This window comes from Saccoglossus kowalevskii, chromosome 1 (genome assembly GCF_978046115.1).
Source record: "Saccoglossus kowalevskii chromosome 1, keSacKowa6.1, whole genome shotgun sequence".
NCBI lineage: Eukaryota > Metazoa > Hemichordata > Enteropneusta > Harrimaniidae > Saccoglossus > Saccoglossus kowalevskii.
This window is the reverse complement of record NC_140641.1, coordinates 18,037,019-18,061,917: the sequence shown is the minus strand read 5'-3', so window position 1 is coordinate 18,061,917 and position 24,899 is coordinate 18,037,019. Positions and strand designations below refer to the sequence as shown.

Below are 24,899 nucleotides of genomic sequence, written 5' to 3'. Positions count from 1 at the left end.
AATTTAGCAAATCTACCCCTCCACACTTTGGTATGACTATCATTCTATAACCAGACCAGACCAGAAATTCTTCTGGCAATAAAACCCTAATTTTGCATGTCATGTATAGTAGTATTACAGTTCATGTTATAAACTACTATGGTGTCATCAGTTGTTCCGGAACAATCCTGCCATAAACTTTCTGAACATCAATGCTCAATAAAAATTGTATTCTAGGCATTTTTTTTGCACTGAATCAAACAGTTCTAATAGTCGCGTTGCATTTACAGTAAAGCATGTATTTTTAGCTACTGGTAATCCAAAAAATATCGTATACTATATATGAGATTGTTGGCACTTTAGCTGGATTAAGATCATGTAAAATTCACTAAAATGACACAAAGCTAATATTTCAATGTGTTTTACAGTAGCTCCAATGTGTGACCCTGCATCAACAAATAAAATTGTGAAATTAATTGAATCAGAACAAAAGGTTATTTAATAACATTGTCATTGTATAGACTTCATTATTCAGGTCACTATTTTCAAACATAAGGTTTTCAATGTATTAAAAATATCCTGAATGTACTATCACTACTGCAGGAAGGGTGAAGCAACAATAAAAACTTCAACTTTATGATAAAAAAAATTTATTCAAATAATGGCAGTGATAGTAGACACGGCTATCTCTCAACTGGATTGAGTTCATTATTATTAGGCTGTCATCTCAGCATGGTGAACCAGACATCACATACAGAAAAAAAAAAGCAGGGTAAAGGTAAACCACAAAACTTTTACAAGAAAAAAAGAGGATAGACCGAAAGGAATGGTACAATATTACTAAACCTTCAGCATGAGCAACTATCAATACCAACACAATATAGTGACAGTGTAAAACAATGATCATCTACATTGGGCTGGGCCCTCTGCAATTTTTTTACTCAACCTCTGCCATTGGTGCAGCTTCTACAAACCTAACCCAGGAAGCTGGCCACAATTTGAAGTTTTGTTTGGTGGTTATTTACTACACCATAATAGTCATTAATTACATAAGAAGTGCTCACAAAAATCTTGGGCCATAACGTTGTCAACTCACAATAACTTCCCTGTTTTGTAAATATAGTGACTGCATTTCAGTCTTTGGCTACAAAACTGTAAACTCGTAACTTTTCAAAGGCCAAAATGAACCTGTATGTTTCTGTACATTATGTTTTTTTTAAATGTTTCTTGTATATCATTCCGGTATAATAATATCTAAGAGGATTGAGTCTGCAACTAAACTTCTAGTAATTTTACATTATTTGCAAACAATCTATTATATTGTGGTATATGTAAATGGTTAATATTATATACATTGCAATCTGGTTGCACAGGCAGTGACAGTAGCCAATCAGAATAGAAAACAGTTAAAAACTTTGTATAAAAATCACATGGCTCATATTTGCAGTAAAATACAACAACAAATGTATTAGCATTCTACTGGCACGCCCTGTGATAATGCTCTAGGATTGATAGTCACACTCTTTGTACAATTGTCAGTCTTGTATATACCAATCAATCTGTCGGCTAATTCAAACATGTTATTACGTAGTGATATAATGATGAACTGGGCATTCTTGGTTCTTTCCTGTATAGCAAAAATATAAAAGTTACATGTTAGAAGTTTACAAAATGAATTTCACTGTAATGGTGTTGATGCAAGTTGAAGCTGGACAGTGTACTTATTATCCATACATTCCCCTCTTATTAAGGTAGAATGCACTCAGTAGTTAAAATAATGTCAATTTCTATATTTTCACATATATGTCAGGAGGATAAAGAAAATAAAATTAAAATATGGGGTTGCTGTACTCTGTTCGCAAAAAAATTGATTGTACAAAATAGAGTGAATATAGCATGTTCTGTTTTCAGGCATTTTCCCATTAGTTCCTATGGCAAGGATATAATATATCGCATCATCATCAACAGCAGCATCAAATACTGTAAAATACTTTATTTTAGCTGAAAAGGCTTTTTGTGTGTTATGTATGGAATTTATTTTCACTGATTTTTGACTAGTTGAATGTGAAATATAGAAAAAATGGTATATTTGCTGGATGTTAATCCTCTTTTTCCCAGGAAGTAGTTTTATGAATCATCATTTCAATGAATCATCTCTTCAGCAAAAATAGCGAAAAAAAAATTAATTTACAGTAATTAACACATTAGGAATACCTTGATATAATTTGCAACAATGGATACATTTTTGAAATCCAAAGCTGCGTCAATTTCATCCATAACATATAACGGTGTAGGCTTGAAGTGATGCAGCGCAAACACCAACGCCAAAGAACTCAACGTCTTCTCCCCACCAGATAAATTAGAGATATTCTTCCAACTCTTTTTAGGTGGCCTTACACTAGTAAACAAATATCAAAGAATTAAAAAAAAAAGTGAGTATCACATTAGTCACTATACTGTATTTGTATATGAGTAGCACATCTTTAAATTACACATACTCTAAAAAAACTCATTGATTGCATGATAGATAAGTTATTATAAAACGTATTTTGGAAGCACCTGTGTCATTTGTATATAAAGGGCATGTACTACTGATAGAGCAGTGTTCTCACAAGACATAAAACATTTGTCAGAGGTTTTTTTACTCTCATGAGACAAATTGTCTCACAAAAATATAACAATTATAAGTGTAGAATAAACTAGTCTGTAGTTTCACATCAATTGGTAATTGACTCCCACGTAATGGAGCAAATGCAGTACATAAATTTGTACAATATTTTTCAAGGTAAAAGATATGTATGTTAAGATATCCTCTCAGAAAGACAATATTTTCTAATGGAATATATTTTAGTGGTTGGATATATATATATATATATTTACACTGGTTCTAGGAAAATCTAATATTGTTTGATTTCTCCAGATTTGCAAAGTTTTGGTATTTATTCAGAGAAATCAGTGTGCATGCTTATCAAAGGTTTGTTTTGTCCTTCCATAAACTGACCTGAATACAATCCCCCTCTGAGAATGGATCTAAACTATCCACCAACTCCAACTCTACGTTTCCTTACCTGAATACAATCCCCTCTGAGAATTGATCTAAACTATCCACCAACTCCAACTCTACATCTCCTTACCTGAATACAATCCCCTCTGAGAATAGATCTAAACTATCTACCAACTCCAACTCTACGTCTTCTTACCTGAATACAATCCCCTCTGAGAATAGATCTAAACTATCCACCAACTCCAACTCTACGTCTCCTTACCTGAATACAATCCCCTCTGAGAATAGATCTAAACTATCCACCAACTCCAACTCTATGTCTCCTTACCTGAATACAATCCCCTCTGAGAATGGATCTAAACTATCCACCAACTCCAGCTCTACGTCTACTTACCTGAATACAATCCCTTCTGAGATTGGATCTAAACTATCCACCAACTCCAATTCTGTCTCCTTACCTGAATACAATCCCCTCTGAGAATGGATCTAAACTATCCACCAACTTCAACTCTATGTCTCCTTACCTGAATACAATCCCTTCTGAGATTGGATCTAAACTATCCACCAACTCCAACTCTACGTCTCCTTACCTGAATACAATCCCTTCTGAGATTGGATCTAAACTATCCACCAACTCCAACTCTGTCTCCTTACCTGAATACAATTCCCTCTGAGAATGGATCTAAACTATCCACCAACTCCAAATCTACGTCTCCTTACCTGAAGACAATCCCTTCTGAGATTGGATCTAAACTATCCACCAACTCCAATTCTGTCTCCTTACCTGAATACAATCCCCTCTGAGAATGGATCTAAACTATCCACCAACTTCAACTCTATGTCTCCTTACCTGAATACAATCCCTTCTGAGATTGGATCTAAACTATCCACCAACTCCAACTCTACGTCTCCTTACCTGAATACAATCCCTTCTGAGATTGGATCTAAACTATCCACCAACTCCAACTCTGTCTCCTTACCTGAATACAATTCCCTCTGAGAATGGATCTAAACTATCCACCAACTCCAACTCTATGTCTCCTTACCTGAATACAATCCCCCCTGAGATTGGATCTAAACTATCCACCAACTCCAAATCTACGTCTCCTTACCTGAAGACAATCCCTTCTGAGATTGGATCTAAACTATCCACCAACTCCAATTCTGTCTCCTTACCTGAATACAATCCCCTCTGAGAATGGATCTAAACTATCCACCAACTCCAACTCTGTGTCTCCTTACCTGAATACAATTCCCTCTGAGAATGGATCTAAACTATCCACCAACTCCAACTCTGTCTCCTTACCTGAATACAATTCCCTCTGAGAATGGATCTAAACTATCCACCAACTCCAACTCTATTACCTGAATACAATCCCCCCTGAGATTGGATCTAAACTATCCACCAACTCCAAATCTACGTCTCCTTACCTGAAGACAATCCCTTCTGAGATTGGATCTAAACTATCCACCAACTCCAATTCTGTCTCCTTACCTGAATACAATCCCCTCTGAGAATGGATCTAAACTATCCACCAACTCCAACTCTGCATCTCCACCAAGTGTTATCATCTGATACATCTCTTTTAATTTATTCGTAATAATGCTGAATCCAGACATGAACATATTCAGTCTCTCCTTTCTCAGATCTTCATGTTCTTTGCGCTTAGCATCACGTTCTTCAGTTATTTTATCAAGCTCGGCAACACGGGACAGGTACAGCTCTTCCTATTTTAAAAAAATAGAAGGGAGAACAACATTTACTTAAAAGCTGAGGTTAGTATAAGCATATCTAGAAACAGATGATATTACGGTAAACAAATTGAACAAACTAGGCAGCGAATCACTCTGTTAGTTTCTCTACGCTCTTAACCAGGAAATTCCAGCCAATTTGGTAACAAACTACATATTATATTATTAGCAAAAGAATGTACTTAATGTAAATTACAGAGACCTGTCAATGGTCATAATAAGCAAGATTTCAACAAGTCATTGTCAATGACACGTCCCCGTTCCGTTCATATTTGAGTGACATATACATTCAAAGCAGATCATGACCGAAATGCACCTGCATATGTACAACACATTGTACTAAATCTGAACAAAATCCATCCATGCATGACTGAGATCTGGTTCCGGAATTGTGAAAATACGTGATTTTAATGCATTTTCGGTCTTAAAATGGCCATCATTCCGCTATTGTTAAGCAGATCATGAAACAAATGCACATATCTATTTGTGACATGATGCACCATGTGTGTGTGAAGTTTGAACTTGACCAATCCAGACATGTCTTGGATACGGATCCAGAACTGAATTCTTTAAGAAAATGGCCGCCAGTCGGCCATTTCGAACTTGATCCGAAAAAAATGACGTGCATCAAGGTCCTATTATGTTTAATGTAAGTACCGAATTTGAACAAAATCCGTCCATGCATAACTGAGATCCGGGTTCGGAATGGTGAAAATGTGCGATTTCAATGCATTTTCGGCCTCAAAGCGGCCGCCATTTGGCTATCGTTAATGGGATCATGAAACAAATGCACATACATATTTGTGACATGATGTACCTTGTGTGTGTGAAGTTTGAACTTGATCAATCCAGACATGTCTCGGATACGGATCCAGAACTGAATTCTTTAAAACAAAATGGCCGCCAGTCGGCCATTTCGAACTTGATCTGAAAAAAAAAATGACGTGCATCAAGGTCCTATTATGTTTAATGTATGTACCAAATTTGAATGAAATCCGTCCATGCATAACTGAGATCTGGGTCCGGAATGGTGAAAATGTGCGATTTCAATGCATTTTCGGCCTTAAAGCGGCCGCCATTTGGCTATCGTTAATGGGATCATGAAACAAATGCACATACATATTTGTGACATGATGTACCTTGTGTGTGTGAAGTTTGAACTTGATCAATCCAGACATGTCTCGGATACGGATCCAGAACTGAATTCTTTAAAACAAAATGGCCGCCAGTCGGCCATTTCGAACTTGATCCGAAAAAAAAAATGACGTGCATCAAGGTCCTATTATGTTTAATGTATGTACCAAATTTGAACGAAATCCGTCCATGCATAACTGAGATCCGGGTCCGGAATGGTGAAAATGTGCCATTTTGATGCATTTTCGGCCTTAAAATGGCCGCTATTCGGCTATCGTTAATCGGATCATGAAAAAAATGCATGTGCATATGTCCCATATAATGTGTGATGTATGAGTGAAGTTTGAACATAATCGGTCCATGCATGTTCGAGATACAGGTGATCACGGACGGACGGACGGACGGACGCACACAGGGCAAAACATAAGTCCCCGTTTTCGGACTCCGTCCGAACGGGGACTAAAAATCCAGTATATAGTTGGACAATTTCTCAGACTGTTTTCAGATTCCAATAAATTTTACAGTGTTTTTTTTCCAAATGATATAACATAATGCACATATTGAGTTTGAAATTACATTTTCTGACTAACATGTTTCTCGTCTCAGTTTTGAGATAGGCTACTGCTACTGGAACTTTGTGGGAATGTGAATCGTTGGGTTATTTTGTACACTTCTATTCTGATGTATGGAAGTCTGCTGAACTCGTAACTTTGAATGAAGATTTTAATTATTTACAAACCTTCTTTCTGTATTCCTCGATAGCAGCCATGTTGGGTTTCATATTGTGCATGTCCTCCTCAAGTACAGTTATTTCAAACTGTACTTTATCAGGGTCAATGTCCTCCAAGTCTTCCTCAGTCAGGGTTGGTAACTCCTTCATTTCTTCTCCCTCAATATTGTGCAGAGTCAGTCGACTGGTCTAAGTACAATTAGATTAACACTTTTAGTTTGTGATCTGAGAGCACACAGCACAAATGGAACTCTCCAATAAATTCTATTTATTATACTTCTACTGTTAATACAGTACTCTGACAAGATGTTTAGACTAAACTGACGCAGTGCAGTGATTTTGCCTCCATAATTCTGTAAAACAGCATCCACTTGTGATCAAAATGCAGCCCAGTCTGTGTATAGCAACCACCCAAGGACTTCATTAAATAGGTCTTCATAGACAGGTGGTCTTTATATGGAAGTTGAATTTTTTTTTTTAGGAAATACTAACTAATATGTTTTTGTCCAGTTGCAACAAAAACACATTTGAGATGACTTGAGAAAATTAAAATTTGTTTGATAAACAGAATGCTAATTATTATTTTGGTCTTCAAATAAAGGCGAATCTGCAAAATTATTGTTGGGTGCTCACATATGACAGGTGTTCTTTTATACACAGGTTTGCTCATATGTTATACCTTGAGACTGCCTAAAAGTGGTCACTATAGGCAGGTAGTCTTTATATAGAGGTGGTCACTATAGGCAGGTAGTCTTTATATAGAGGTGGTCACTAACAAAGGTTTGACTAAAGCAAGCAAAACGACTTACCTCTTTTTTCCAATGTTTAATCTTCTGTTGATTTTCCTTCACTAAGTTCAACCACTTCTCCAGACTATGCTGCACTTCCAAGTGTTGCTTCTTTAAATCGTTTTGTTTTGTCTGTAATTGTCCTAACTCCTCTGCAGATAAGCATATTATTTGATTTGTTATTGACTGCTGCTCACTGTACCTAAAATGGTGCATTGCACATACACAAACTGTGTGTGTGTCATAAAGAATCAACCAAGGCAAACTTTCTACAAACTGAAAGAGATGAAATAAAAAAAAAAAATTACCCTTGGATTCCTCCAATACATTTTCAATTTCTTTCAACTTGTCCTGTGCATCCTGATACGCTTGTAAAACTCTTGTTGCATCGTCTTCTAATTTCTGAAACTCTGCTCCTATTTTCTCCATCATTTCCTTGTTCTCCTCGATCTCCTTCTCTGTAGACTCGACTTTGCTTTCAGCCTTCTTGATATTTCTGAACAAAATGAGTAAAAGTGAATACCGTATTTTCCATTGTTTGAATACATGTGCTTTGGTACATTGTACATGTGTGTTTCTATGGGGGAAATAGAATATTAGATACATTACAGATGCACATTCCTGTCTAGTAACACACACAATCTCGAACTCTGTTGGAGCTTCTCAGTAAGCAAAGAATTAAGACTCCAAAACGAAAATGTCATGCACCTCAAAGTGAGAAAGATAACTGAGAAGGTAAGCTCATTATTTGTAACCATGACATCTAGAAAATGTATCAACCATAAAAGTGAAAAATAAAATTATATATTCACCACATATGTTGGAAAATAATATTTATAATTAATTAAAAAATACGATTCGGTTATTTGTACCTTTCAGCATTTTTTATACCAACATTGGCTTTAGTGATTTCACCAGTGCATTTATCCACCTCCATAACCACAGCATCTACTTTGGCTTGCTGGCGATTCAGTTTTAATCCACCCACATCCATGATTTCTTTGTGTAGTTTCTGTACCTCTGCCTCAATCTTGGAGGCAGATGAAGCAATTTTGTCATAATCTGAAAAAAAAAAATTATAACCATTATAAGATGATTGGGTTTTAAAGTGTCAATTTTTCTCTGAAATTGTATTCTATGAAATTGCTCTAAAAATATTTTCTGAAAAAAACGCACTGTAACACACAAAATAATGCTTCTCTACATTGTGCCATGGGACAAGAACTCTGTATATAAATTGTACATAATAAACCAATGAACATTATTATATGATTTATGACAAATTTTATTTTCATGACGAGGCTTCAACCTTAGCATTTTATTGTCTGGTATAATACTTAGATGTACGAAAAAGTAAACAGGTCTTGATAAAGGTTCTATGAACAAAGTCAAGCAAGATTTAGAGAATCTGAAACAAGTTGACTGGCATTTGATAGCAATGAATTCTCATTTTTGTAAAAACTAGCATACTGCTTTGAAATTTAAGTTTAATAAATGAATAATTAATGATAGATATTTACCTTTCTTGTTTGATGTATAAGTCTTTTCTAATTCACTTAATTTATTCTTATCTGGTTGATTAGCGGCAATCTGCGCCTCCAGCTCCTTCACTTGGTTTCGTGAGGTAGCTTCTTGTTCAATTGATGCCTGTAAAGAAATTATGATATTTGAAGGAAAATATTTAGCGAAATAAACCTCTAGATTGTGATTGTAAGATCAGCTATGTATTTATGGAGGATCTTTCATGGCATTTTAACCTGCACTTTTCATGTCATATGCTGTGTAGAGATACATAATTATATTGTGATAATGAAAGACCTGCCAAAATATGTCTCTGAAGTAAGACAAATACAATTAACAAATACTGTAGAACGGGAAATTATTCACAGTTAAATTTTCGTGTAATGCGCGAAGCTAGCTCTCTGCGCTAACATTTTGTTTAGAGGTTATTTATTTTAATTTCTCCACTGGGGCGCTGTATGTTTGTATTACCGCCGATGTACACAACACACCACTCACATTCATGTCCATCAAGCAGTGAAAAACAAAGTACTAGGCTGGTAGTATTCATGTAATATTTTTATTTCATTGTTAAAAAATGCATTTACAGTCAATAAATATTTTTTGAGTCCTTGAAAGGTTTGTTGATGGCAAGATCAAGGGGTTGCAGCCGATCGCTACAACAGGCCGGAACAAACACAGTAGCGCTGTTGTTATGTAATTTTTTCAAAAAATCTTCACATCGATGTGCTCTGAATACATCAAATATTGCCAGAATTTTTTGTTCTTCAGTAACCCCAGCTTCTGGCGTGTCAATGTCACATATGGATCGATAAAAGTGTCTGAATACCGATGCATTGATTTTCGTATTTTTTACTTGGCAAAATAGCTGTCGCGCTGAGTGTGAACTGCAGTAATAATAAGGATAATCTTCGAACGTGTGTTGGCTAGTGGAAGTGTAACACTCATTTTTAATGTGTGAATTAGTAACAGACATTAAATAATAAATGCTCTTTGTTCTTATTTGTTAAGATCTTGTTTTAAATACTAGTAATTCGTCTGCAAGAAGAACGCGAATAATAAAATGTGCAAATTAGACGAAATTTGCTTTTCCACAAAAACTTCATTACCCGAAAATTTCCCTAAAGGAAATATTCTTAAAGGGAGTTGGTCATGGGTTATCTAGTTCAATATATGAAGCATACAACACCTGTAAAACACATTATTTTTTTACACAAAAATTAATTAAGCTGATCAGCGTGACCATGTATGTGCAAGATATGGGTCCCTTGATATGAACAAAGATGGAGACTTTAATTAGTGTTGGAAGGATAAGACAATACTGAGTACAATACTAAGTACGATGACGTCTACCATTTAAACATTCTGTGCTATGAGTGAAAGTTCTATGTAGAGTAGCATTATCAACAAAATTTGTGACACACACTTTATAGAAAGAGTAGAGAGAGCAGTATACATACAGTACATGTAATAAGTGAACACTACATAGTTGTGAACAACTGAGTGTGAATAAAGTTGAGCTAAAAACAGATTATTTGAGATGGAACATTCCACACACAGCTGTAACTGACCTTGATATCCATATTAAATTTCTCCAGCGTATATTTCATATCTTTCAATGATCGCTGCAGCTTTTCAACTTTGTCTTCAAGTTGAAGTTTGTTATCATGGTTATGTTGCACAAGTTTCATATCTGCGTTTAACCTTTTCTCCATTTTTTCCAACTCTTCAGCCGAGATGTTGCTTACCACAACCGATGATCCCATTCTACCCTTGGCTACTTGTTTACCACCACCACTCATTGTACCTGAAAGCCAAGAAATAATAAAATGTCAATTGTATTAGGTAGGATATCGTTTTATGATTACTTATACCACTTATAGTCAGGTGACCATTTGTTCAACAACTACCAGTACAAATGTACTCTCATTTCTGTAAATTCATAGCATAGCACAGGGAGGGAGGGAGAGGGGTACCTCACCTGACTGATCTATTAGTTGTCCTGCTTGTGTCACCACTCTCCATCTCTTGGAGCCTTGAAATGCTATCCTTGTTGCTTGATCCAAGTCTTTAGCAACCAAAGTATTACGTAATGCAAAGTAGAATGCTGTCAGCACCTTCTTGTCTTCTACCTTCACCAAATCAAACAACCGTGGGACATTCTCTGGTCTGAATGTAGGGAATATAGTGGATTTACAAAATATTATAGATCGGCAAGGGAATGTAGGGATTTTAATGCGTCTGTTATACTGCACTCTATTTAGGTGAATCTCTTGCAATGATCTTGCATTGAATTACTTACGTGTCAATTTTTGACGAAGCATGCTTTTCCCATGTTTTCATCTACAAATAGAAAAAAAAAAGGCTCAAGTTATATTAAGTACAAAATTCCTTACCACCATTAATCAGGACATTAGCCTGTGGTATAAGCATAATATTTATGGCCAAATAAACAACAAATTGTCAGTTACAAAAATTAGAATTTCCGGTAATCGTATCCTGCATCCGCCGAGTAAAATAGACATATAAACACTATAAAATACCTTATCAAGTCCAGCAAAGGTAGCCATGCCAATATTATGTTTTTTCAGGTAGTTCACACATTTTTGAGCAATTTCCATGGTGTCCACAACAATATAATCCAATGCACCGCAAGCAGTTGATATGGCAACATCATATTTCTCATCTATAGCGCCAAGGTCTCCCTGAATCAAAAGAATTAAATAGCTTTGGTGCACTTGAATTTGAGGTGTGTGAGAACATATGGGCAAGGAACATCTGGAGTCACAACATGAAATACTATATTTAAAAATTCTTTACGTACTACTCATACATTATGTACATCTCAGTGAATTGTACATATACTAATAAAACGCTGTTATAACAATTTTAAAAACACAATAACATAAAATACTTTATTCTAGCTAGAATTAATTTTCACTGAAAAGACTTTTTGGGTGTTTTGTTTGGAATTTATTTTCACAGATTTTTAACGAGTTGAATTCGCTGGATTTTATTTTTCACTGAATCATTCCTTCAGCGAAAATTTATTCCAAGCGAAAATAAAGTATTTTACAGTAGGTAACATTTATTAAAAAGATTAGCCTTTAAATTTTGTTTGAAAAATTATGGTATTTCCCAGAATTACGAATATCAAGCAGTAACTCATTGTACAATAGTGGCACGCACACAGAAAATATTCTTTGAACTTATCATTTATTAAATACATGTATCAGGTCTGACTTTTATGTCCTTAGCATTGGATTTTCATGCTAAACCACTTGAATGAACAGTTTTATTATAGCAGTAGAGTTTATATACATATACGACACACACATGGCTAACAAATTAACCTAACTTACGAGTCTTCCTGATATCCCTGGAATGTTGCCAGATTTCTTCTGTGACATCAACGCGTCAACAACTTTGCCACGACTACGGGCAGACTGTAACGAACTACGAGTTTCTTCAACTTTGACACGATTTTTCCTAACCTGTGAAGACAATCAAGAAATCTCTGGTTACCCTGTATATACATGTACTGCTATAATGTTCCAACACCAAAACAGCAACATTGCCAGCTAAGTTGCTGACTGATTTGCTACGCACGTCTCAAGATCGTTAGATGATTGCCAGTAGAACCAGTTAGTTTAAACCACTCTTACGTGAGTGTGCCATTCGGCTAAATGCGCTCATTCACAAAGCATAATGACATACACCAGACACACCAGACACACCAGTGACCGTGTTCTCACATTTCATACTGTGTCACTGCAATAAACATCACATACATACAAGTATGAATTAAATACAATTATGATTATTATCATATAATTTTTTTTTTAATTTTACCGATTCATTAGCTTTCTCTTCAGCTTCTACGGCACACTGAAGATCTATTTTAGCTTGGTGCAGTTCCTTCTCAACTGCAGGAATCTTTTTCTCTAAATCTTGTACTGAACTGAAATGAAATGAAAACACCAAAATGTGTGATTATAGGTAAACATAAAAAAGACGAGGCAGATACAGACATTGGGCAAACACAATACTAGAGAAGTTGTATTTAAATACATTGTACATCAAACCATCACAAACATAAATGTTACCTTTTTCTGGCTTGAACTGTGTTCACTGCATGGTCCAAGTGTTTTTTGGCAGTGGCTAACTGTGAAAACATTGTATTTTGCTGATTTTTGTACAGTTCAAATTCAGATTTGGCAATGTTCATTTTAGACCTGGCTTCATTCAACGATTTCTGTAGTCCCATCAAGTCTTTTTCTTTTGCCTATTACATAGAGTGATAAGAACATTTTTGTGATTAACGCTAAATACTGAAATAAATGACATATGTACAATGTACGTTTTTTTGCTAATTGGGCATGTGATCACAGTTTGGTTGTTCAACTCTATTAATATTCATATTACCAGTATTCAGTTCCTGCAAGGTTGGAAGTGTCCTTGTCACATTTGTAAATTTCCCCAAGATGTTTTATCATATTTCATAAAATATATTGAGACATTTTTTTATCAATTTTTGAATAATAATTTGGTGGTTTATGTATGCTGATTCACTGACAGCTAAGTTCAATCACCACCAATTTTCCCCTTTCGAAGACGATGTTATCAGGTGTTGTTGCTTCATAGACGCATGTGCATAAACATTACCGGGAGATGGCGACAAGCCAATTATGTGGGCAAATATGTTACAATTACATAAAATTCAGAGCGTTCAATGTGTGAGTTAATGACAGTCAGAAGTAGAACAAAAATAATGTATTGCTTATAATGTGACAAATAAACCAGAAATAATAAAAATAGAGACAGTGAGAAATCATTTGAATTAGGATTTTCCCGCCAACACGCGTGAACTCAAAATGAATTAAAATGTCAGGGGTTAAACTGCGTGAAATTATTTCCGGTCTCGACAAATTACGCATCAACCGTCATACAAGATCAATAATAATTTACAAATTTACACAGTAAAAATTATAAAAATTCATAGCTGTTTGAAAAAAAACTTCTCAGATCTTTATTTGTACGTTCATTGCCATCTTCGTCAAACTCAAAACCCTCAAAGTCCAAGTCGGCGTCACTGTAGCTGTCAAACAAAATCCCTGCAACTTATTCCTGAAGTTCGTCGATATCGTCTCACACAATTTGGACTTAGCACTTTCAATCCACGGATTTCGCAGTCTATCAGCTTGGCACTTTTCATTCATGTCTAATCATAATAATGAGACAAGAACAAGCAGCCTATCGGCTGAGATAGCTCCGCTGTTAACAATGCACATTTCAATTAAAGAACTGAAGACATCATTAGAAAATGAACAATATGAATAGTATCAAAGCAATCAGACTTACAGTTTTTAACAAGAAGTCGAAAATATCACTTTTTACCAAAAATTACAAAAATATTCACCAAAATAAATTAATTAGAGAATTGAAGATATCATCACAAAATGAACAAATCTGAGAGAGGTCCACATGTAGTACCTATATATGTAATATCAAAGCAATTGCATTGGTTTTTAACAAGAAGTCGAAAATATCACTTTTTACCAAAAATGACAAAAATATTCACCAAAATTAGAGAATTGAAGATATCAACATGAAATGAACAAACCTAAGAGAGGTCTACCCAAGGTACATATACACCAAGTATCAAAGCATTCAGGCTTGTAGTTTTCAAGAAGAAGTCGAAAAAGTAAAACATTGACACGGACGACGACGGACAATCACTCATATGATAAGCTCCGCTCGACAAAGTCGACAGCGGAGCTAAAAAACGAACTGTTTTGGATTAAATAGAATCACCTACGTTTTTGTTTTGAATATTGGAAATAGCGCCAATAAAGAAACAAATCTAACAGAGGTCCACAACTACCTACATAACAAGAATCCAAGCCATTAGACAAGTGCTTTTCAAGAAAAAGTCATTTATGTTGAAGGTTGGTAGATTACAACGAGCATTCCCCAATATAAACACGGACGACGACGACGGACAATCACTCATATGATAAGCTCCGCTCGACAAAGTCGACAGCGGAGCTAAAAATGGGGTCGCTCTGCTGCGATGCTTTTGTTTACAGTCTAGCAATCATCTTTGACCTTTATGCATCTGCTTTACTGATTGGCTAAGAATGACATCACTACTAGTATTTCATCATAAAGGTCAAATTGTGACATTGCTTTTTTATCAGACTCGACGCTTATTAATCACGGTGAAAGTTATCATTCAGCAAATTCCGGCGGTAGGAATGTCTCACTATATGGATATCGCAGTGGACTTGAAATAGGAAGTTTTTTTTTTTATCCAACGACAGAAGAATGTTTACATGACGGTGATGAAAGATGGTAAAAAAGTTGGCAGTCTTCGGCGAACATTGCAAAATTGCTGACCCCAGTTATTAATTCACAAGCTGCTACAAAATATTTTATAAAGCCAAAATAACGTGATTTCAACTATTCTCCCAGGTACGGGCTGCTACAATATTGCAACATTGGTTTCATTGTTGACGGCGCTAAAGCCGAACGAGTGCGACACTTGCGGCTCTCCTTATACGATTTGCCTGAATCGTTTCTAAGGAAGCACAACCCAAACGGCCGGCCATTTTTAGGGCCACGACATATTTCAAAAAGAGAACTACAGTTTCTGCTTTAATATATATTTTTTATAGACTTGCTGACTGTTATGATTCAGAACGCGCTGCCCTGAAGGCAGAAAGCTGTCACAGCTATTTTGCGTTCACCCCTTGTTTTACGCAATTAACAATTTTCATAAGTATCACGACAGACTTCAAGAAAGCCAACTGTTAGTGTTAATACAACCACAGTCAACGAATCGAAAATAGTTTTTTTTGTGTAGAAGAAGACCCCCTGGGCGTGTGCCCGGATATGACCTCAACTCCTTTATTGTGTCAAAAGTGGGGGGTGGGCGTTTGCCCAGGCATGGGCTCTTACCCGGATAAGTACGGTACCACTGGATAAGGTCAAGGTTAGTTATCCTGGTGCAGAATCTCAAACAGGATGAAAGAAATAAAAATACAATGTTTCTCCAAGAATGACCAAATTGATCAGCTAGAATAGATAAACAGAAATACACTAGTCTTTGTTTTTTCCAAGCATAACAAGCATACAATGTCCACCACTCACGTCTTTTTCTGTCTGTAATCCCTCGGTCGCCGTCTTCAACCCAGCCATGATTTCATTCAGCTTCTCTTCTTCCACCTTCTGTTGCTCCTGAAATTCTTCTCGCTTCTTGGTAGCTTTCTCTATCTGTTTCTCATTTTCAGCCGGGACAGCTTTCAGTTCTTCCAACTGCAAATTACAATGAACAATATTATTCCATAACGGCCTCAAAGTTCACCTTCATACTATTCATCACATTATATATATATATGAAGAAGTTTGTTGTATTAATTTCAACTGTTCAACAGTCACCTTTTCTTTCTCTTTCTGCAAGGCCTTCCCCAATTTTTTATCTCTAGATTTGGCATGTTTTAAAGTCTCTCGGCACTTCACGTCTTGTTTTTCAAACTCGTTGAAGTCATTTTTCCGGTCTTCAGCCTCTTTTTGAAATTTCTCGTTAGCCCTAGAATTAAATGAACAGGAAACTTAGAAAAGTTATCAAATAGAAATACATGAATTATGAACAGCATTGTAAGTTTACCACTGAGATTTGAGGCCAACTCAGTTAAGCATACAATGTACTGAGATTTATTCTAGCGAGCTCAAAAATACATACTTGTAGCTACCATGGAACTTGGTCACCTTTTTAGAAAGTGATGTAACATGTCATGAAACAATAAAAGAACAAGAAAATGTGGTTCACATAAAGGTGTACCTTAATCGACTTAAAGTGGAGGGGCTGTCACCCGCACAAACATGGGAATTGAGTTTTAAGAGACAATAACAACACACACTAAAAATGCAAAGGCTCATTGGCAGACGCTTATTTGTAAACAACGATGAGCTATGGATGTCACATGCTGCTCTGATTTAAACTTCATAAAAACTTACTTCATAATTTTCTTCTGCTCCTTCGCCTTTTCTTTAAATGATTCTGTCATCTCATCCATCTCCTTGTTGACTGAAGCCATCTCTTCTTCCGCTTTCTTCTGCTCTTCGCTTAAAGAAGTCAGCTTTTTATTATATCCATGTCTGTATAACACATAATACAAATCAACAATTCCAATATTTAACTGTTACCACTTGAAATGTTTGTGTATCTTATGCTTATGACGAGACAGTTTTTGGAATTTCACAAATTCTGAATGCTATACATCTCGATTACAATCATTCTTTGATCTTTGCCAGTAGAGAGAAACATAACCAAAGACAGGGACAGGTAACTGTAGCAAACATCAAAGTGAACAGAAAGATGTCCAGTGTAACAGTTCTTAATGAGTCGCATTCTATTGCATAATTATCTGGGTGTGTGCAAGTCGCTAACAAAACATGCTGTATAAAATAAGTATAGGTGCAACTGCTCATATACTGTGGAGTAAACTTATTCCTGTTTGAAAATTAAAGAATAAAGATACTAACTGTAGTAATGTTTCCTTGGATGAAGTCACAATGAAAATGTACTGACGACTCTAGTAAGTTTGGTATACATTTTTGAAAACACAATGTTTCAAATTTGTTCAAAACCTACATTCACTGCTATGTAAGGTACGTTTTTTTTTAAATTTGACCATAAAGAAACTGATACATTGTACCCAATATTTTCTTGGATTTTGCATGTGTGATAATGTAACTAGATTTGGTATATTCCAACATAATCTTAAGTACTGAATATTATCAGATTCAGAATACCACCTTGATGCAACCCGTAAATTATCAAAATAATCAAGAATTTGTTCCGAATTTACCTCTAGTAAATTAGAAATAAATTATTTCTACTTACACATATCTCTGAAAGAGAACATTCTTTTTCTTAGAGATATTGTTTTCCAGCAATAGATACGCCATTGCTTCGTTCTTTGTTCCTTCCAGTTCATCCTTTTCTTTCTCTACTACTTTCACCCTGTTCAGCTGTGAGATGTAAAGTGATTAAAATTGTATTGTCAGCAAAATTTTTTTTGAAGGTGGTGTTGACTGTAGTAAATGTAACAGGTCTAGTATTTGCAAGATACATGTATCCATATCAGAATTTGTTGTCAATTGCGGAACATCACCGGGCAGTTCTGTAGATTTTGTTGTGATTGAGTTCTCAGCATCTTAGAGTGTCATCAAGTTGCTGATCATGTGCGGAATCCTCTGGTTGATGATTCAAGATTGAGTATATTATAAACCCAGTTTTTGATGTGAAGTATTTTCCATTAAGATTAGTCTGATATAAGTTTTTACTATTATAGCCATGATGTCCCTCCATTTTTAATTTATAAAATGACTTTCTTACATATGTTACCAGTGCACAAATAATGAACATCGAACATTACGTAGTTCCAAGGTCAGTTGCTTTTAGTGCAATGGTTCAATCAGTAAAACAGTGAATGCAGTTACTAGTTTTTTGATCAAGTTACCTTTTCAGGCTTGGGACTTAGATTTTACGACAATGCAACTTTAAGATCTAAACAAATTACCTTTTCTCCTCTCTGTTCATTGAGTTCTTCCACTTGTTTCGCCAATTCCTCTATTGGTTCTTTGTATTTACTGCTGCCAATGATGTCTTCTAGGTACTCTAACATTCCCTCCTCGTGCTCTGTCAACGCCTTGGGTTTCATCATACTGATTTGTTCCACTTCTCCCTTATCAATACAAACCACAGCAAGACAATGTTACCCAAATAAACGTATGCAATGCGATTGGAAGTTGACCAAATAAAATATAGTACCGTAAAATCTGTATTAGAAGCCGCATCCCTAATAGAAGTCGCACCCAATTTTTGTGTGTGTAGATGTTCTAATTGAAGCCGCACACCCTCTGTCGCATTGTACCATTTTAATAGAAACTGCGGCTTCTAATACAGATTTTACAGTACTCATACATGCGTAATTAGGCTTTTTAAGGTATTAACATGATTTCCTTGAGCAAATGTTTGCAACTGGTTGACAGGTGATTGATGCTAATTAAAGCTATCGCATACCTGAGCTGTGCTCAAACATTCTACATTGTAAGTTTTAAGAGTGAGTTCAAATAGAAGATAATACAATGTACCGGTAATAATCATTAACATGACATCTGGTGAGTTTAAATAAGTTGCCAAAAATAACCATATAATCAGCAGTGAAGCAATGCAATCATGGTGTAACACTAGGCATACCTGGAGTATGAGAAATCTGTTATGGTCCAAATCAATGCCAACTTTTCTCAGTAAAACGGCTATTTCTTTGAATGGCGTTTTTTTACCATTGAGATAGTAATTGGATGAGTTATCACGGTACGCGGAACGAGACACAGTCAGTTTACTGTTCGGTACCACTTCATATTCATCTCCATCCTAATAAAAAAGAAACATACGTGTGATAGTTGGAGGGGAACTTAAATGTGCTAGCATTTGACACATCACCTGGGCAGTAATTCATATATTCAACAGCAGGGCTTCAACTTTGGTATTTCTAGGGCACCAAAGGCTAGACCTATTTGAAATTGTGATGAAAATTTGAAGGGCTCGGCTCCAAGACAGTTAGGGATTGGCCTTCATTGGCCTACAATAGTAACATAATGGATTCAGATTCTACAGCAATAAAATCAAGTATTTTACAGTACTCAGAAAGAAACGCTTGGTACCTATCCAAGTTGTAACTGACTGTAAAACTATTGAAAGAGGGAAAATTTCTTCATAGGAATAACATTTACAAAAATGAAATGACAAAATAAAATGCTACCAATCCTCACCAAATCTATTATCTTCTGGAAATGAACATGCACGCTGCAACTGTTGATATTTTTATGATTTTCTGAGTTATGGATTAAAACGGATATCTTCTTAGATCGGATCTTGTTGGCTCGGTAACCAAATACAAAAAGCATAGCATCAATCACATTAGATTTACCACTACCATTTGGTCCAACAATGGAAGAAAAATTCTGGAAGGAAAAAAACAAACAAATGCTATGGCCATGCGTCCCTTACCCTGGGGAGCAGAACCTCTGGCAACAATAAAATTCTGATTGACCAGGGATCACATGTGGCCAGTCTTCAACTGTGACCTGTCTGATAGTAATTTTGGCCCCAAGGAAGATATAAAATGCTCCATTTTAACTTAGAATTATGAAAAACTCCACACCCTGGTAGGGAGAACCCTATCTCCCCCACTTGGTGGTGCTGCTGAATTGCAGTGCTCCCTCTTGCAGTTTTTTTCTAGAAAAACCTCTGCAGATACTTGTAATCATTTCGGCTGACCAAGTGAAAAAGGCATACACCATTGTTTCATGTAAATACCAAACACGTCAGCTATTTTGCATAACAATAATGTACAATTTGCATATCCATTTTGTGCCAATAGAAATAATTAACTCATCAACAACCCCTACTGTTCTGAACTGAAAGTTACAACATAAAAGACATATCGTCCCTTTCATGGTCAAACACAAATTCAAGTTCTGCTTGGGACATAATGTACCTTGTGAAATGGTCCCAAAGTTCTCTTGCCAGCGTAAGATTTAAAGTTTTCATTCTCAATATGTGTGATCATTAGTCTTGGTTCAACACTCTTCTTAATTTCAGCCGGTGAGGTTACGCCATTCTGACTTGTAACATTTGATGAATCAACTCCATTGCTTTGTGGCTCACATTTTTCTATTGTAATATAACAGTACACATTTAGTAAAAATTCATTCAAGACAACACAGGTAGAAACTGGATGCATAGTGTTTCAACATTAGGTAATAATAAACATACCGTTAGTTTGCTGCTTGCCATCAACAAGCTCCATAACACAGGTTTCTGATTCATCCATGTCAGTAAGCATATCTACAATAATGATGATATTTATAGTAAACAACATGATTAATTGACAATGACATTATCGGTAGTCCCTGTTTTATTTAGAGTTATCATTTGAGAACACAAAATTATGTCTTGTCTTTGCAACAGCCTTGAACAAAATCTGCCAAAGTAAGACGAAGAAATGAGACAAATGAAAGAGCCAAAAATATCTGAAACAGCATTGATTGAAACAAAATGGCCACTAGTCAGCAGTTTCAAATCTGATCAACAAAATGTGTACTCAAGGTACTAACTACATGTATAATGTCCAATGCAAAGCAAAGCACACAACCAAGAGACATTGCACAAACTAGAACCATCAGAGCATTGGCTTTCCCTATAATCGAAGCAAAGTGTAAGTGACATTCTAACCAAGAAGTACCGGATTGTGCCGTAAATTTGCCCATCCAAAAAATCGCCCTGGTGGGTTTCACAGCTGGTGGGCCCTTATTTGGGGTTCAAATTTTCAAAAAATTATCATATATTTTTATTGAATAATCCACCTACGCCGATTTCCAACACTGGCAGTTGGACCACCCAAAACGAAAGAAACTAAAATTGTATACATTTTTTTCTAGCTGAATTAATAAGTAAACCGCACATCATTCTCCAAAAAAAATCACATTATCGAACCTTGTGCGCCAAATACAACTATTTTGTTTCATTTTATTAGTAACAAAAGTATATTCTAAAGGAAGTTTCAAATAACAACGAACACAACTGCATTGCTTAGTAGCGAATGATCGTGGTAGCACAATCTGGCCATGCTGCGTTTTACAATTATTGATTATAATAACGTGCAAAAAATAAATTCGTTGAATTGTTATGAAATGCAAATAAATTTCAACCTATTTCATCGTAAGCGAATGATTCTGATCGCATTTTCAATGTTCGATGCTGTAGAAATGAATATCCGCCATGTTTTGACCTGATCTGAAAGGTCAAATCGATAATTAACCAATGAAAACGATGGATGATGCCAACGTGTTCAAATTACCATAACATATTTAAATATGTTAATGTTATTGAACCTAGCATGGAAGATATTTGCCGATGTTGTATGATCAAATACTTTTGAATAGGCGTCAATGACTTCGACGAAACTTTTAGGCATCAGAATACATTAAAATAACACCTTAAAAAACTGCCTGGGCGGTTTTTTGGTCTTAATTTATTTGTTTAAAAACCCGAACTGCCGTTCAACTGCCCTGGGTGAATTTACGGTAGAATCCGGTACAATGTTTTCCATGTAAATGTACCTACCTCCACTTGGTTTCTCTCCTTCCACCAGTTCCATGGCACAGGTTTCTGAATCCTCCATGATTGATTATAGGAAATGTCTACAAAACAAGATTCATCACAAGAAAATAAATGCATAAATATATAAAATATCAATTACAATAAGTTAGGAAGTGAAAAATGTACATTTTTTATTCAGATCACAGTGTTCTCCCTGGGCCTCTGAAGAATCACGGTACTGTGACGATTCAACACTCGTCCATGATGCTTGCTTTTTGTCAGTGATGCTTGAAATTTAATCTACAATACTTATTGCTTTGTTTTAAACTTTATAAATGTCAGTCTGACACAAATTTACAACAACATACATTGATCAAAAGGTAATTCATATTTGTTACAATACAAAAACAGTGTGGTCTTTCAGGGGTATGGCTTCTCTAAATTCAAAAACAAATACTAGATTTGTAATAATTTGTCTAATAGTGACAACAATGTGAGAGAAACAAGACTCACAAATCACATACATAATGAAGATCTATTTTGATTTGCTGCACAGCAGTTATTTGCAGTTTTTAATTCTCAATTGCCAGTGAAAAAAATTATTGAAAACAGAAAACAAATTAGAAATGAAGCCGTATTGGAAAGAAAACTATTATAAATCAAGGCAAATTTCATTGAAGTGCAGACAAGAAGGCCACTATAAAAAGATCAACCCTGACCTCTGAACCTCTGAAAATACCTCATTCATAGTATGCCTTAGTACTGAAAATCATTGCGACACAATGCACATTGTGACATCACGACCGATACAAGCAGGTTCCCAAGAGGAATTCAGATTGAGATAACCAAGATGGTGGCGCAGAGTGCATGATTTGCACCCTTGTTGCCAATTTTGATGTACTTTTTAAGATAAGCTATTATTTTTATTTTTAATTAACCAAGGATTTAGCTGTGGGTCCATAGCTCTTCTTCTGTCAGTCTCTAGGATTTGTGATGGTATTTTAGACATTTCTGATACATTAAATTTGTTATTTTCAGACATTAGAATTGTTATCGACACAGAAGAGCTATGGTTCCTCTCATAGACTTGCATAACACAAACATGAAACTCCAAATGGCATTGCAAATAAAAGTTGAGAAAAGCAGAATATTTTCTCGCATCACAATTTATTATATAATATGTAATTAAACTCTTTTGCTCCGAACCATGTGTAACTCCGCGGGCAGCCATTTTGTTGTTGGCGTTGTCTACTACAGATGTATGCATATATTGCCCACAATTTATTATTTAGAGAAATGTACAAATAAATGTCTTTCCATGCATGTACAATATAGGATGCTGAAAGAGTACACAACAGTAAATAGTCCATAGCAAAATACTAATAGCAGCAGATGACCATTTCCTGCCTTTTTAGCTGTTTTACTTTTCGAGGGAAGTTCTAATACAGTGACTTTACTTAGCCAAGTAATTTTGTCCTCGTTCGACCTCAAGAAAATGGCTGCCACTAGAGTTACAGGTACGTACAGTTTAGTGAGCTAAATCCCAGGAAAAACAACTTCAAACTGATAAATTTTGTAACAGTTTTTGCACTGGTGAGTGTTCAATAAACTTACTATTGATTGGTTATACAAGTAGTACTGTTAATTTTGTACTTTTATTTGCGACGCCTTTGGTGTTGCCTGTTTGTGTTATGCAAGTTTATGGGAGGAGTCATACAATGTAGCTCTACTGTGTTGATAAAAATCATAATGTCTGAAAATAGCAAATTTAACGACACCAAATGTATCAGAGATAACAAAAATACATGTACAATGTACCATCACAAAGACTAGAGACCAGCACAAGAAGAGCCATGAATCCATAGCTACCAAGGATTCTAAATTTGTGCATTTTAACACTGTAAAGTCAGATAACGATGATCATCACAGCAGCAGTAAATACCCATTCATCGCAATGCAGTCAGCTGACAATGTTAACATGATCGAAGACTTACTTCTAATAAAAATGTCATAATAATTTTTCTAAATACATCATATTTTTTTTTCACAGTGGCTTTGCAAATTATTCGAAACAGCCAATTCACAGGATGGCTTGCAACTTTTCAATACACAATCCAGAATTGACGGCACAGTTCTATTGACATGCACATTGTTGACCTCCCTATGAAATAGTAAATGCTATCAGTAAAGTCTAGAAGTAACAAAGCAAACGTCACGTGTTTTGCAAAGTTACAGGCCATCTTGCTATTAAAGTGACTGTTTGCATAATTCTCAGAACAGCTGTAAGTCATGAGATGAGGTGTTCCTGGCATTGACCTCATCGATGTGCAATGTTGTTTTTGTGACGGTCCATCAATCATCGCAAGAAAGCATAAATATTAACGGTATAAAATAAAGACACAGGCTTGACTGCAATCTTCTGTAGAAATAATGTCTGTGTCTACTTGTATTTTTTAAAGATATTGTGATTTCTAGTGTCATGTTTGTTATTACTGTCACAGTTCAAGACTGACGGACAATTTCTAGATTTATGTTGGAAAACCGGAGAATGTCATAATGCGTGTTAGCTCGTAGTTATACAATGAATGTATATTATATTGGCATGATAATCAACAGCAACTTACCGATCGACTGTCCTACAAACTTCAGACGCGAACTCGACCACATTCACTACACAAAAGATGATCAAAAATGGCGCTCAACGACGTTATTGGTTTGAAGCTTGACCCCGATTTAATAAACAGACTCTCTATTGGCTATTATTTGTTTTTCAATGTCTGAGGGATTTCTGACAGTAGGCGAGTAGCCATAATCACT

At 35.7% G+C, this 24,899-nt stretch overlaps 1 protein-coding gene across 1 annotated transcript; it reads right to left on the bottom strand.

Moving 5' to 3' along the window:
- Window positions 1–612: 612 nt before the first annotated feature.
- LOC100368143 (structural maintenance of chromosomes protein 4-like) lies at window positions 613–24,785 on the bottom strand. Its single transcript, XM_085499744.1, has 26 exons — window positions 24,707–24,785; window positions 22,107–22,183; window positions 20,757–20,828; window positions 20,479–20,654; window positions 19,751–19,942; window positions 19,176–19,352; window positions 18,496–18,660; window positions 17,817–17,944; window positions 16,928–17,068; window positions 16,349–16,499; window positions 16,061–16,225; window positions 13,015–13,193; window positions 12,761–12,869; window positions 12,271–12,402; window positions 11,452–11,613; window positions 11,211–11,251; window positions 10,890–11,077; window positions 10,480–10,715; window positions 8,908–9,034; window positions 8,260–8,449; window positions 7,696–7,883; window positions 7,409–7,539; window positions 6,609–6,788; window positions 4,479–4,711; window positions 2,194–2,377; window positions 613–1,606 (listed from the first exon to the last, which is right to left on the bottom strand). The coding sequence occupies exons 2-26, from the start codon at window positions 22,162–22,164 to the stop codon at window positions 1,448–1,450; spliced, it is 3,864 nt and encodes a 1,287-aa protein (XP_085355870.1). The 5' UTR covers window positions 22,165–22,183; window positions 24,707–24,785; the 3' UTR covers window positions 613–1,447.
- Window positions 24,786–24,899: the final 114 nt, after the last annotated feature.